The 13,503-nt window shown below is 48.3% G+C and overlaps 1 protein-coding gene across 1 annotated transcript; it reads left to right on the top strand.

Annotated features, from left to right (window-relative positions):
* Window positions 1-2,898: 2,898 nt before the first annotated feature.
* Window positions 2,899-3,801, top strand: LOC149325369 (uncharacterized). The gene has a single exon (XM_089564248.1). The coding sequence runs from the start codon at window positions 2,899-2,901 to the stop codon at window positions 3,799-3,801; it is 903 nt and encodes a 300-aa protein (XP_089420374.1).
* Window positions 3,802-13,503: the final 9,702 nt, after the last annotated feature.

Genomic DNA, 13,503 nt, shown 5'->3' on the forward strand with positions numbered 1-13,503 from the left:
TGCCGCCGGTGGGATCCGAACCCACGACCTCCGAATTACGCGTCCGGTGCTCTACCTCTGAGCTACGGCGACGGCTGTCAAACCTTCTGCTTTCGGGGGTATTTATGTTTACAAGTAACCTAACCTTGAGAGTGTTCATCAGCGCCACCCACGTTCATAAGCGGCGGACGTAGAACGTCCTGAGTTACCGCAGGTGTGACGTAGAATGTCATCGAACGGAGAGGGTGGAAGCTGTGTGACAACCCTCTTATGCTTCCTATGGCATCAAGGCTGCCAGAATCGAGGCCCTCGCTAAGCAATTAAGCAAACAAGGAAAGGGAATGAGAGGCTCGTTGTAAATATGACAGAAGCCAACAGCCACAGAAACCAAGGGGCACAGGGGATTTTTTTTATTATTATTTATTTTGTGGTGTTGATCAATTTAGAATATTACTGAATATGTCATCGCTTAAAGCTAATTGATTAGAAAAGCAGAAGAAAAAACAACCACATGCCGCCGGTGGGATCCGAACCCACGACCTCCGAATTACGCGTCCGGTGCTCTACCTCTGAGCTACGGCGACGGCTGTCAAACCTTCTGCTTTCGGGGGTATTTATGTTTACAAGTAACCTAACCTTGAGAGTGTTCATCAGCGCCACCCACGTTCATAAGCGGCGCACGTAGAACGTCCTGAGTTACTGCAGGTGTGACGTAGAACGTCATCGAACGGAGAGGGTGGAAGCTGTGTGACAACCCTCTTATGCTTCCTATGGCATCAAGGCTGCCAGAATCGAGGCCCTCGCTAAGCAATTAAGCAAACAAGTAAAGGGAATGAGGGGTTCGTTGTAAATATGACAGAAGCCAACAGCCACAGAAACCAAGGGGCACAGGGGATTTTTTTTATTATTTATTTTGTGGTGTTGATCAATTTAGAATATTACTGAATATGTCATCGCTTAAAGCTAATTGATTAGAAAAGCAGAAGAAAAAACAACCACATGCCGCCGGTGGGATCCGAAGCCACGTCCTCCGAATTACGCGTCCGGTGCTCTACCTCTGAGCTACGGCGACGGCTGTCAAACCTTCTGCTTTCGGGGGTTGTCACACAGCTTCCACCCTCTCCGTTCGATGACGTTCTACGTCACACCTGCGGTAACTCAGGACGTTCTACGTCCGCCGCTTATGAACGTGGGTGGCGCTGATGAACACTCTCAAGGTTAGGTTACTTGTAAACATAAATACTGCCGAAAGCAGAAGGTTTGACAGCCGTCGCCGTAGCTCAGAGGTAGAGCACCGGACGCGTAATTCGGAGGTCGTGGGTTCGGATCCCACCGGCGGCATTTGGTTGTTTTTTCTTCTGCTTTTCTAATCAATTAGCTTTAAGCGACGACATATTCAGTAATATTCTAAATTGATCAACACCACAAAAAAAATAATAATAAAAAAAATCCCCTGTGCCCCTTGGTTTCTGTGGCTGTTGGCTTCTGTCACACTTGACTAAACAGTTCTGCGATGTATCAGGCGCGGCTCTTAATTTAGATAAATCCAAAGGCTTTTGGTTGGTTCATTGGGGAACTAGGTCAACAAAGTTCGGTGGCATATGCTGGGACTGTAGCCCTCTGGAGTACCTAGGCGTTCCGCTACACCAAGTTCGCAACAGTACAGCCTACTGGGATTCACAAATTGTAACTCTACGGCGGCAAACACAGGCTTGGATAGGTAGGGCACAGGTCTGTAAGATATTTCTGTTTGCAAAGCTCGCGTATGTCCTTCAAGTCCTGCATTGTGCGAGGAGGAAGGTGCAAGCAATGCACACAATATTTGCAACATTCGTGTGGCACTCTCAATGGGAGCACATGAGGCGTGACAACTTGTTCCTTCCCTTAGAGGGTGGTGGAGTGGGCCTTGTTCACCTGTTCGTGCATCAACTTGTTTCCCGTTTTTTCTTTTTCAAATCGGCAAACCACCCGTTTCTGGTAGCTGTGCTCATTAGGCGGCTTAGTTTTCATTTGCCTTACTTATTCACACCGACTGTGCAGGCTCGTGAGGGGACTTTATGGGGATTCCTTAAGCAGGTTGCTGACACTTTCAATTTCCTCACTGTGCGCTTCTCTTTAGATTACCTGTATAGCCTCTCGAGAAAACAGATCACCCAGGCTCTCACTGAGTCTTTGTTCCCTACACCATTGTATCGGCAGCCTTATCTGGGGTCTTTGGACATCAGTGTTCTAAACCATATGTTAGGCGGATGTGCATTCAGGCAGCCGCTAAAACATTCTTTTTCAAACTACACACAGCGACGCTGGCTGTCAAGACATTTCTTAATGACAAGGAGATGTTTGTACCCTGGAATGTGAATTGCCGTCTGTGTAACGTGCCTGAGACAATTGATCATTGCTTCATCCTGTGCCGTGATGCCATGTTCTTTTCGGACATACTACAACGAACTCTTAAGAAGGACCTTGAAATTACACCATACACTATTAGATTTCTGCCTGTTGGCAAAAACTCTGTTGTGCCTTATGATCTGTTTGTGTTGATGGGACTATTCAGTCTTTAGAAAAGCCGTATGATGGACAGACATGCCGAGCCACCAAGATCGTCGAAATCTGGGTTTCGTGAACAGTGTGCTTTGGTGAGGAGTGTATATGCTGCACGCGAAGAACCTCCAAGCTGGCTGCCGTGCCTAGATGCATCTGTGTGCGTCCCTGAATTTTAATGTTTTGATGGGGATGCAGTGTTGAGTTAGGGCTATGGTGGGCTCGTATTAAGCAGCCCGGTAACTGTAGACGCCAGCAAGTTTGACTGAAGTTTTCCCCCTTTTTTTACGGAAATTCTTCCATGCAATAAAGGAAAAAAAAAGCAGAGTGGCGCAGTGGATTCCATTTCCGGCCACCGAGCGTGACGGACGTCCTACCATGAGCTCCGCTGGAGCGGTGTCAGCGGCCGCTGCTGGTCGCGGAAACAGGTTTTTTGCAGCTTCGGATGAAGATTACCAGGTCATCTTGCCAACGCTACCAACAGGAAAAATAGTTTTGAATACCATCTTTATGCACGCTGATCCGAAGAACAGGCCTTACCGTGTCGAAGATTTCCGGGATGCGTTGGTTCGTCTAGGTTTGCTCCCCGAAGTGCTGGCTTTGGGGGCGTACCAGGTGAATCATGTGTGGGCTGTCACAATGAAGAGCGCCGACGCGACGAAGAAGCTTTTGACTGCCAGAGATGTTAAAATGAAAAACAGCCCGGGTATCCTCGTGGATCCGAACAACCAAGACCTGCGGGTAAAGATTCACTGGGTGCTGTACGGCGTCGCTGACGAGGATGTGCACGAGGCCCTGTCCCCGTACGGAAAGGTGACGAACGTGACGAAAGAAAGGTGGCGGGCTCAAGGCGTGATGGACAAAGGAACCGCAACGCGTATCGTCACCTTGAAACTGAAAGCCGGAGTCAAGACTGACGACATTCCACACCAGCTGAGAATTTCAGGTGAGCCCGCACTTGTTGTGCCGGGAAGGCCGCCGCTCTGCTTGCGGTGCAAGTCGACCGGGCACATTCGACGGGATTGCAAGGTTCCGCGCTGTAGCCTATGCCGCCGCTTTGGACATAACGAGGGGCAGTGTGTGAAAGCGTACGCAAGTGCTGCGGAGTCTGGGAAAGGTGATGGTTTTGTAGAACATTTAATGGACGAAGTAGAGGCCGAAGAGGCGTCAGGGGCCCAACGGGGTCTCAAAGAAGCGGATGCGGCGGCCAGAACGTCTCTTTCTTCTGAGCACGTGCCTGAAGACCGTGAGAAGAGCGTTCAGGCCCCACCCACCGTGTAGCATGAGCATGCTCCGGCACCGGAAACTAGCGCACGAGAGAATTCTTTGGGTGATGGTTTGGAGGCCGTTACCAAGGAAGACACAGCCCCCATGGACGCGAGTGAGGATGTGTGCAGCGGCGGTGCGGCGAAGCGTACTCGCGAGGACGACGACAACTTGACAGGCAGTTCAGAGAACACCGAGAATGAGGAACCGCCCACAAAGACGGTCCTGATTCGGCGCCCAAGCTTGAAGCCAAAGCCAACCATCCCACCGGAACGGAGACCTGCGGGAACAACGCCCCCGTCATGACGGGGGAAAGTGTTTTCGCTACCAGCGTGGAACTAAGAGGTGTCTGTGGCGTCGGTGATGGGGCCGAGACACCTAAGCAGTTGCCGAGGCGCCAACCACTAGACCCTTGGAGCGGTGTTGCGGCACATGGGACGTCTCTACTTGCCGACGAGCTCAAGGTAAGACCATGCGGCTCGTTACACTCGCTGCGAAAATGGCAGCAAATTCCATCACAGCACTGCGTGTAGCCACTTTTAACGTGCTAGGGCTGTCTGCGAGGCGTAAGCAGTATCAAGTGAGACGTGCTTTTTTAGAAAACAACCTAGATTTAATTGCAGTGCAGGAGACGAAGGTTGAAAGTGAAGAGCAGACGAACCGCATGGTCGAGCCTTTTAGAGAAAGATACGACGTGTGTGTGTGCCATGCTGTTGGGTCATCGGGAGGCTGTGCGTTATTTGTTCGCAAATCCTTGGCTGTCCAATTTGAAGCATTGACTGTGTGTGAAAATGGAAGATTTATTGTCTGTGATTTTTCTTTGTCAAACGTTGAGTGGCGAAGTATCTGCGTTTATGCGCCAAATAGGGAGGAAGAACGTTGATTGTTCTTTGCAAACGTAGGGCCTTATCTGAAATGTGACAGATACGTTATTTTACTTGGAGACTTCAACTGCGTATGCAGAGCCGAAGACAGAGTTGGTAGTCAAGCTGTTCGAGACAAGAGTGCGCATTTATTGAGCGAACTGATGCTTGAAAATGACTTGGAGGACATTTGATACGCTTTATCGAGTGGTGATATACCCGAGTTCACGCACTTCCAGCGAACAAGCCATGCGAGACTCCATAGACTATGTTTCCACTGATCTTTTGCCAGTGTGCACGCGTTATGAAGTGAAACATGTATCTTTCAGCGATCACAGTATAGTAATTGCCACAATAGGATTAAAGCAAACGAAGTCGCTGTTCAACTGGGAGTTATGGAAATTAAATGCTAAACTGCTACAAGACAAAGTTTTTCTAAACCAAGTAAAGCAAAGTATTCAGATTCTACTAGAAGCTCGGCCAGAAAGATCAATCGAGATGTGGGAACAGTTTAAAGAACAAATTAAGATAAAAGCCATTGAAAGAAATAGCCTCCTAAGGCACAATCAAAGGAAAAAAGAAAAAGATTTGCAGTGCGACTTAAAGTTTGCCCTGAGTTTGGAAAGTGCACATCCGGGCAGGTATACGGATGAAATCAAAGAACTCAAAAATAAATTGGAAGTTATCGCCCAAGAAAAGTACATGGGAGCCGTTGTGCGGGCACGTGCCGACAGACTGCTTTTAGAAGAGGCACCAACGAAGCGATCCCTATCAGACAAAAAGAGATACACAGCAAAGAATGAAATCAAACAGATAAGGCACGGGGATTCTGTAACCACCGACCCCGATTTAATCCGGCAAGCTTTTGTAGATTACTATCGTGATTTACTCGGTCGGAAGAGAAGTGTAGACGACGGATTTGAACACGAATTTCTGAGCCTCATGCCGAAGTTAGATAAGGATGTGATGTCTGCGCTAGAAGAGCCAATTACGGTGGAAGAAATAAGGACAGCAATTGGTGAACTCTGCCCTGGCAAAACGCCTGGGCCAGACGGCATAGGCGCGGTGTTTTATAATACTTTCAAGGATGAACTAGTAGCTGCACTGCAGGCTTACTGAACCAGGCTTATGACGAAAAGCGACTGCCCCTGTCTTTTCGGAGAACGCACGTTGTGCTTATTCCTAAAACTGACGATCCCGTGAAACAGCTTTCAGTGACATCGTGTCGCCCCATCAGCCTGACAAACGTCGATTATAAAGTTTTCACGAAGGCTTTGGCGAGAAGACTCCAGAGTGTGATGAAAGAAATAGTTGGACCCCACCAACCAGACATGCGGAATTAAAGGAAGATCAATTTTTACAAACATACATGCGGCCAGAAGCGTCATGGAGTGTTGTGATGCTTGGGGGGAACGTGTCGCCATGATGCAGATCGATTTGCAAAAGGCGTTTGATCGCGTCGTACACGAAATTCTCTTCAGCATATTAGAACACGTTAATGTAGGTTCGGTGATAATGGGAGGCGTTAAGATGGCATATGCCGAGAGTTTCACGAGCCTTATTGTCAACAAGTGCGTCGCAACACCCTTTCAGGTGTTGACATCCGTGAGGCAAGGATGCCCACTGTCTCCTCTGTTGTTTGCGATATACCTAGAACCGTTTTGTTTGAAGGTTATTCACAATGAACAAGTGAGGGGTTTCCGTCTAATGGCGAGTGAAGTTAAACTCTTACCTTACGCTGATGATATAGCAGTGTTTTGCACAGACAGAGACAGCATCAACGAAACAGGGAGCATTGTAAACAAATTTTGTAGAATGTCAGGGAGCACTGTGAATTGGGGTAAATGCTTGGGGTTTTGGCACGGGAGCTGGGAGACCAAACCTTTATCATTCCAAAACATTCAATGGACAAAATCACTGGGAAACTATTTAGGGGTGCCCCTTGAGCATTACAAGGACGCTACTGAATATTGGAATTGTGAAACTGACAAAGCGCGAGAGAGAACACGAAACTGGGGAGGACGGGAGCTGTCAGTGTTTGCTCGGGCAACAGTATGCAATTTGTTTATAGTGGCGAAAATCTGGTATGTGCTGCAAGTTATGTGCATGAAGCGTGTAAATGTTCAGAAACTGCACAGAGTTCTCGCCGTTTTTGTGTGGGGCTCTACATGGGAGCGAACGAGTCGGACCAATTTGTTCCGGTCGGTGAGAGAGGGAGGAGTGGGGCTAGCCCATTTGTTTTTGAGGCAGGTCGTCTCCAGATTTATGTTTCTGCGGGACCAAAGTGATCCTTTCTTAAGAAGCGTCATACAAGTTAGGCTACATGAACTCCTTCCAAATTTCGTTGTGTCGACGAGTGACGTACGAAGCACGTGTGTCCGCGGTTTCCTGTTTGAGGTGGTTGCTGCTTTCCAGATGTTGAAAGCTCGTTTTTCTTTAGAATTCTTGTGTACTGTCTCTAAGAAGCAATTGTACAAAGATATATGTGATTTAATGATGCCCGTGCCTTTGTATCGTACCATATACAGTGCAGGCCCAGGAGGAGACGTCCTAAAAAGAGTTAAAAAGATGCCAATTTGCTCTTCAGCCAAAACATTCTTCTTGCAGCTCCACAGCAATACACTGCCGGTAAAACCCTGGCTTGAAGCAAAGGGAATCTTTGTTCCGTGGTCTACAAACTCTCTATTGTGCAGAAAGCCAGAGACAACAGAACACATCTTCCTCGAGTGTTGAGATGCCGTATTCTTGTGGGACATCCTTCAAATAACCTTAAAAAAAGACATCCCGTTGTCACCTCGCGGCATCCGGTTTCTACCTGTCCGAGATCTTGGTAGTATACCCCTAGATATGGTCATGCTGCTGGGCCTGCACAGTCTGTGGAAAGTGCGCATGGCAGTCCGGAATGCAGACATTGATACTCGCCCTGCGAGACAGTACTTTATTGAGAGCACTTTATATGTCAGAGAAGCACTCAAGTCCCAAAATGATCCCCCAGAATGGATTGGTATCATGGATGAACTTGCAAACTTGAAACACTTTTAATGAACGCTCCACCAAATGTCGGAGGACGTATTTTAACATTTCATGTACAGTGATCTTGTTTTTCGCCAAGCCGGCAATAAAGAAAAAAAAAGCAGAGTGGCGCTGTGGATTCGACTTCCGCCCACCGAGCGTGACGGACGTGTGTATCATGGGCTCCCAAGGAGCGGATTTAGCGGCCCAGCCGGGCCGCGGTATCAGGAGTACGATCAAACCGAACGAGGACTACCAGCTGATTTTGCCGCATTTGCCAACAGGTTCGAGCGTTTTGCATACTGTTTTTTTGCATGGCGACGTCCAAGCCAGGCCATACCGTGTTGAAGACTTTCGTGACACTCTTGAGCGTCTGTCATTGCTGCCGGAAGTGGTTGCCCTCGGGGCATATAAGATGAAACATGTTTGGGCCGTGACATTCTGCAATGAAGAAGGAAAAAACAAAATGCTACAGGCGGAGGCGTTCAACGTCAAGGACCACCGCTGTGTGGTCATTGACCCATGCAACCAGGGCGTCAGGCTGAAGCTGTTCTGGCTGCTACACGGCGTGAAAGATGACGACGTGAAGGCAGCTCTGGCGGCTTTTGGAAAAGTGACCGACATAACTCGGGACAAGTGGAGAGTCAAAGGCTGCGTCGACAAGTCATCTACTACGCGCTCAGTGACATTGAAGCTGAAGGTGGGCGTTACCATCGAGGACTTACCGCACCAGCTGCGTGTTGGAGAGGACGTCGCACTCGTCCACGTTCCTGGCAGATCTCCGCTCTGCCTCCGGTGCCGCGGCACCGGACACATACGTCGGGAGTGCCGTGTGCCACGTTGCGGGCTCTGTCGTCGCTTCGGCCACGACGACGCCCAGTGCGTGCGAACATATGCTACCGTAGCTGGTCCTGGTCGTAGGGATACTACTGAGGAGCATATTATGGACGAAGTCGACGCGGTAGAGGCGACCCGTGAGAGTCGGGAAGACGCAGTACCGAAAAGCATAGCCTCAGAAAAAGCAACGCTTCCCACGGAACATGAGGCTGCCAACTCAGAAGAACCACCTGTGCCTGACACCAGAACTGAGGCGGACGCGGGAAAAGCAGATGATGCTGCGGTAGGTGCAGCTGAGACAGTTTTGGAATCGACCGACGAGAAGGACGTTGACACGGAGATGCCCGCGGCGTCAACTTTGCCAGCGAAGAGGACGCACGACGAAGCTGGTGACAAGGCGACGAGCTACGACGGGACGGACCATGAGGAACCTCTTCCCAAAGCGCCTCCTGTTCGACGTGCGGCTTACAAGCCCAAGCAGAACATCCCTCCTGATCGTAGGACTTCGTCGGGTGTCCCTCCGCCTTAGCGGAGGTGCCTTGCAGGATCTACGTGTTGGTAACCCGGTCTTCGATCGGGTTCAGTGCTGACACCGCCGTACTTTGCAAACTGGAAGGATTTTTGATGAGGTGAGCTGCAAACCGATGTCACTTCGAGAGCGGCGAATCCCAACCATTTAGATGGCGTCTCAAATAACATCTTGCTTGCGTATTGCCACACTGAACGTGAGAGGTCTTTCTGCGCGAAGGAGGCAAAATCAGCTTAAGCGTCTCTTGTTCGAAAACGAAATCGATCTGTTGGCTATTCAAGAGACAAAAATTGAAAGCGAAGAGTTGACAGATGCGATGGCTGAAATTTACCGTTCACAGTTCAGTGTTTGCGTGTGCCATGCAAAAGGAAAGTCGGGAGGGTGTCTGATTTTAACTAGAAACTGCAAAGTCGATGTGGAAACTGTATTTTCATGTGAAAGTGGCCGGATTGTAGCATGCGATTTTTACTTTTCTGGTGTAGAGTGGAGAGCTGTGTGTGTATATGCACCTAATAGAATTCCCGAACGAGATGCCTTTTTTCGCCGTGTTCAACCTTTCCTGCTGACAGAAAAGCGTGTACTATTGCTTGGAGATTTTAACTGTGTGTGTAGACCTGAAGATAGAACAACGAACAAAACCCTGCCGGACACGAGTGCCGAGCTGCTGTTTGAGATGATTAATGAAGCAGAATTGGAAGGCATTGGCATTATAATGCAAGGTTCTGAACAAGCGCAGTACACGCATTTTCAAGGCGTTAGTCACGCAAGGCTGGACAAAATTTATGTTTCTTCTGAGGTTGTGCCCTTGTGTTCCCAGTACCAGACTGTGCACGTCAGCTTCAGTGATCATTCTTTAGTCATGGTCACACTTGGGGAGAGGAAAAGGACTGTCAAGTTTAGTTGGGAATTATGAAAATTTAATGACACATTGTTGGAGGATGAGGAGTTTAGCAAGAAACTAAAAGACTCAGTCAGAAGCTTGTTAGAAAAAGAGTCAGACTTTATACAAACATGGGAACAATTTAAATGCGACGTGAAAGTGGCCGCTATAGAAAGAGCATGTGTTTTAAAGCGTAAGGAAAAACAGCAAGAAAAGTAACTTCGTACCGAGCTTGATTTCATGCTCAGCATGGAAGGCGTCAAGCCGGGGTTGTACAGACAAGAAATAAAAGAGACCAAAACTAAGCTTGAACTAATAGATGAAACGAAATATCGAGGTGCTGTGATAAGGGCGCGCAGCGAAAGATTTTGGCTTGGGGAGACGCCCACAAAAAGGGCGCTCAGCGACGAAAAACAGTATGCAGTTTCGAAAGAGATAAAGGAAATTTGTTATCGCAATGACGTAACTTCTGAATCTGAGATGATTGAAAGGGCGTTTCTGGAATATTACCAAAACTTGTTCAGCCTTAAAACGCCCGATGTTGAACACTATAAAACTGCATTCCTGTCGATAATGCCAAGAGTCGAGGATGACCTGGCGCAGGTACTTGAGGAGCCCATAACGGCAGCAGAAATCGAAGCTGCAATACAGCAGCTGAGCTTAAACAAGTCGCCTGGGCCGGACGGCCTCGGTGCCGCACTTTACAAGGCTATGAAAACAGAAATGGCAATAGCATTACAACGCGTAATAAGCGAGTGTTATGAAAGAAAGTTAACTCCGCCGTCTTTCCGAACCTCCCATGTGGTGTTGATCCCAAAATCGGACGACCCGAGTAGGTTGCAGTCAGTTGAGTGTTACCGCCCAATAAGCTTAACTAACGTAGACTACAAAATTTATATGAAAGTGCTAGCCGGACGACTCCAAACAGTAGTTAAAACCTTTGTTGGCCCACACCAGACCTGTGGCATAAAAGACAGAACCATTTTTACTAACATACGTAGCTAGGAGTGTCCTTGAATGCTGTGATGCAACGGAGGGTCGTGTCGCCATGATCCAACTAGACCTGCATAAGGCGTTTGATAAAGTTGTACATGAAATTTTGTTCGCGCTGTTGGAAAATCTGAATGTAGGATGTATCATCACTGATGGCGTGAAAATGGTTTACAATGGCTGTACATCAAGGTTCATAATTAATAAGCGCCTGAGTAATAGCATTCCTGTCTTGTCGTCAGTGAGGCAGGGTTGCCCTCTTTCTCCACTGCTTTTTGCACTTTACCTGGAGCCCTTTTGTTTAAACCTGTTAACTACGCAAAACATTCGAGGTTACGCCTTTTGCCATAATGAAGTGAAGGTATTGGCATATGCAGATGATATAGCAGTGTTCTGCAGAGACCAGGAAAGCGTGCAAGAAGTGGTGAGAGAAGCCGTAAATTTTTGTGATGCAAGTGGCTGTGCGATAAGCTGGCAGAAATGTTTTGGTTTTTGGCATGGAAAGTGGCAGGCCACGCCAGAAGTATTCTGTCGAATGAAGTGGGTAGACACGCCAGGAAAGTACCTCGGCGTGCCGCTAACCAACTACACAGAAAGCAAAGAATATTGGGCCCATGAAATCGAACGAGTCAAAGCTCAGACAGGCAAATGGGGCGGTCACAACTTTTCCATGTTTGCAAGAGCTACGGTGTGCAACGTGTTTTTAATAGCGAGGATTTTCTATGTTCTGCAGGCGTTAACTTTGCCAAGGACTTCAGTGCAAAGGTTGCACAGAGTGTTTGCAACGTTTATTTGGTCGTCAACATGGGAACGTACCAGCCGATGCAATCTGTTCCATAAGGTGCGGAACGGGGGGCTAGGATTATCAAATTTATTCCTGAGGCAGATAGTGACTAGATTCTTTTTCTCGCGTCAAGATAATGATTTTCTGCGAACTATTATACAAGTGCGATTGTCAGAATCACTGCCTGATTATGTTGTGTCATCCATGTCTGCAGGTCGGAGTGGGTTAAGTGCTTTCTTGCAAGAAGTTGTTGCAGCAGTGCGTATTCTTCGGTCAAAATTTTCCGATGAGTATCTAGCCATTGTAACAAGGAAAAAGATGTACAAGGACCCGCTCGATGTGTTTCTGCCAGTGCCTGTTTATCGCAGTGCATATCTTTTGGGTCGCGAACGCGATGTGCTAAAGAGGGTCAAAAGAATGCCGGTGAAGGCTTCAGTGCGTTCTTTCTATTTTGAATTGCATACTGGAACCCTCCCAGTGAAGCCATGGTTGCAGAGCAAAGGCCTTTCTGTACCTTGGTCAGTGGAATGTCTAATTTGCAAAAAAGTGGAAACTATAGAGCATATCTTTCTCGATTGTCATGACGCTGTCTTTCTTTGGGATGTCTTGAAACGCACCCTGAAAAAAGAGTTACCTTTGACGCCTTTTGGAAAACGCTTACTACCATGTGCAGAAACAGGTGAAGTGCCTTGCGACCTGCTAATGTTGCTCTGCATGCATAGCCTATGGCGCACGCGAACGGATATCAGGCATGAACATGCTGTTGTGCATCCTGCACATCAGTATTTCATTGAAAGCATCATGTACACGCAGGAAGTTTTCGGACAGCGAGATCCACAACCTGAGTGGTTGCCTGTCCTCGACCGACTAAAATCATTTAACCCATTTTATCATCGTGCACTAGCTAGAAACTCACCAGTGCTTTTATTGTCATGTCATTGTATTTTTATGTTTCGTTTTTCCGGCCAAGTCGGTAATAAAGAAAAAAAAAGCAGAGTGGCACAGTGGAAGCGTGCTGGGCCCATAACCCAGAGGTCCGTGGATCGAAACCACGCTCTGCTAATTTTTTTTTTTTTTTGCTCTCTCTCTCTCTTCTGTGGCAGGCTCTCTCGCGTGGCCACCATGCTGATTGAAATTGAAATGCCTGTAGCCTTTTCCCGCTTCCTCATCCAGCAGAGTGGAGCAGTCTCCACTTCCGGGCGCCGAAGCGAACGGACGTGTGATGACGGGCTCCGTTGGAGCGGCTACAGCGGCCATGTCTGGCCGCGGAAACAGGTTTATGTCAACTGATAGTGAGTACCAGGTTCTTCTGCCCAGTTTGCCTACAGGTCCGTTCGTTGTAAATACAGTTTTTTTGCACGCGGACGTAAGTGCTCGCCCGTACCGGGTAGAAGATTTCCGCGACGCCCTCGTTCAACAGTTGGTGCTCACCGAGGTTATCGCCTTGGGGGCGTACCGCAAGAGCCATGTTTGGGCTGTCACGTTCAAGGACGCTGAAACGGCGAAGAAGCTAGCCAGCATTGGTGAATTGCAAGTGAAGAAGCAGCGCTGCCTCATCATCGACCCGGCCAACAGGGACGTCCGCATGAAGGTGCACTGGCTTCTCCACAGTGTACCGGATGAGGACGTACGCCTCGCCTTCGCCCCGTTCGGCAAAGGCACTGAAGTCGCCCGCGAGCGTTGGCGGGTCCAAGGAGTGACCGACAAGGGCTCTACCACCAGGCTCGGAGACGGTTTGTTCCAACTTGAAGACTTGAAGACACAGGGATAACAAAAAGGAATACTTGAAGTTTTATATACAAATATTTACAACATATACAAG

The sequence above is a fragment of the Amblyomma mixtum genome, chromosome 10 (genome assembly GCF_055824585.1).
Source record: "Amblyomma mixtum isolate Tamu chromosome 10, ASM5582458v1, whole genome shotgun sequence".
Taxonomy (NCBI): Eukaryota; Metazoa; Arthropoda; class Arachnida; order Ixodida; family Ixodidae; genus Amblyomma; species Amblyomma mixtum.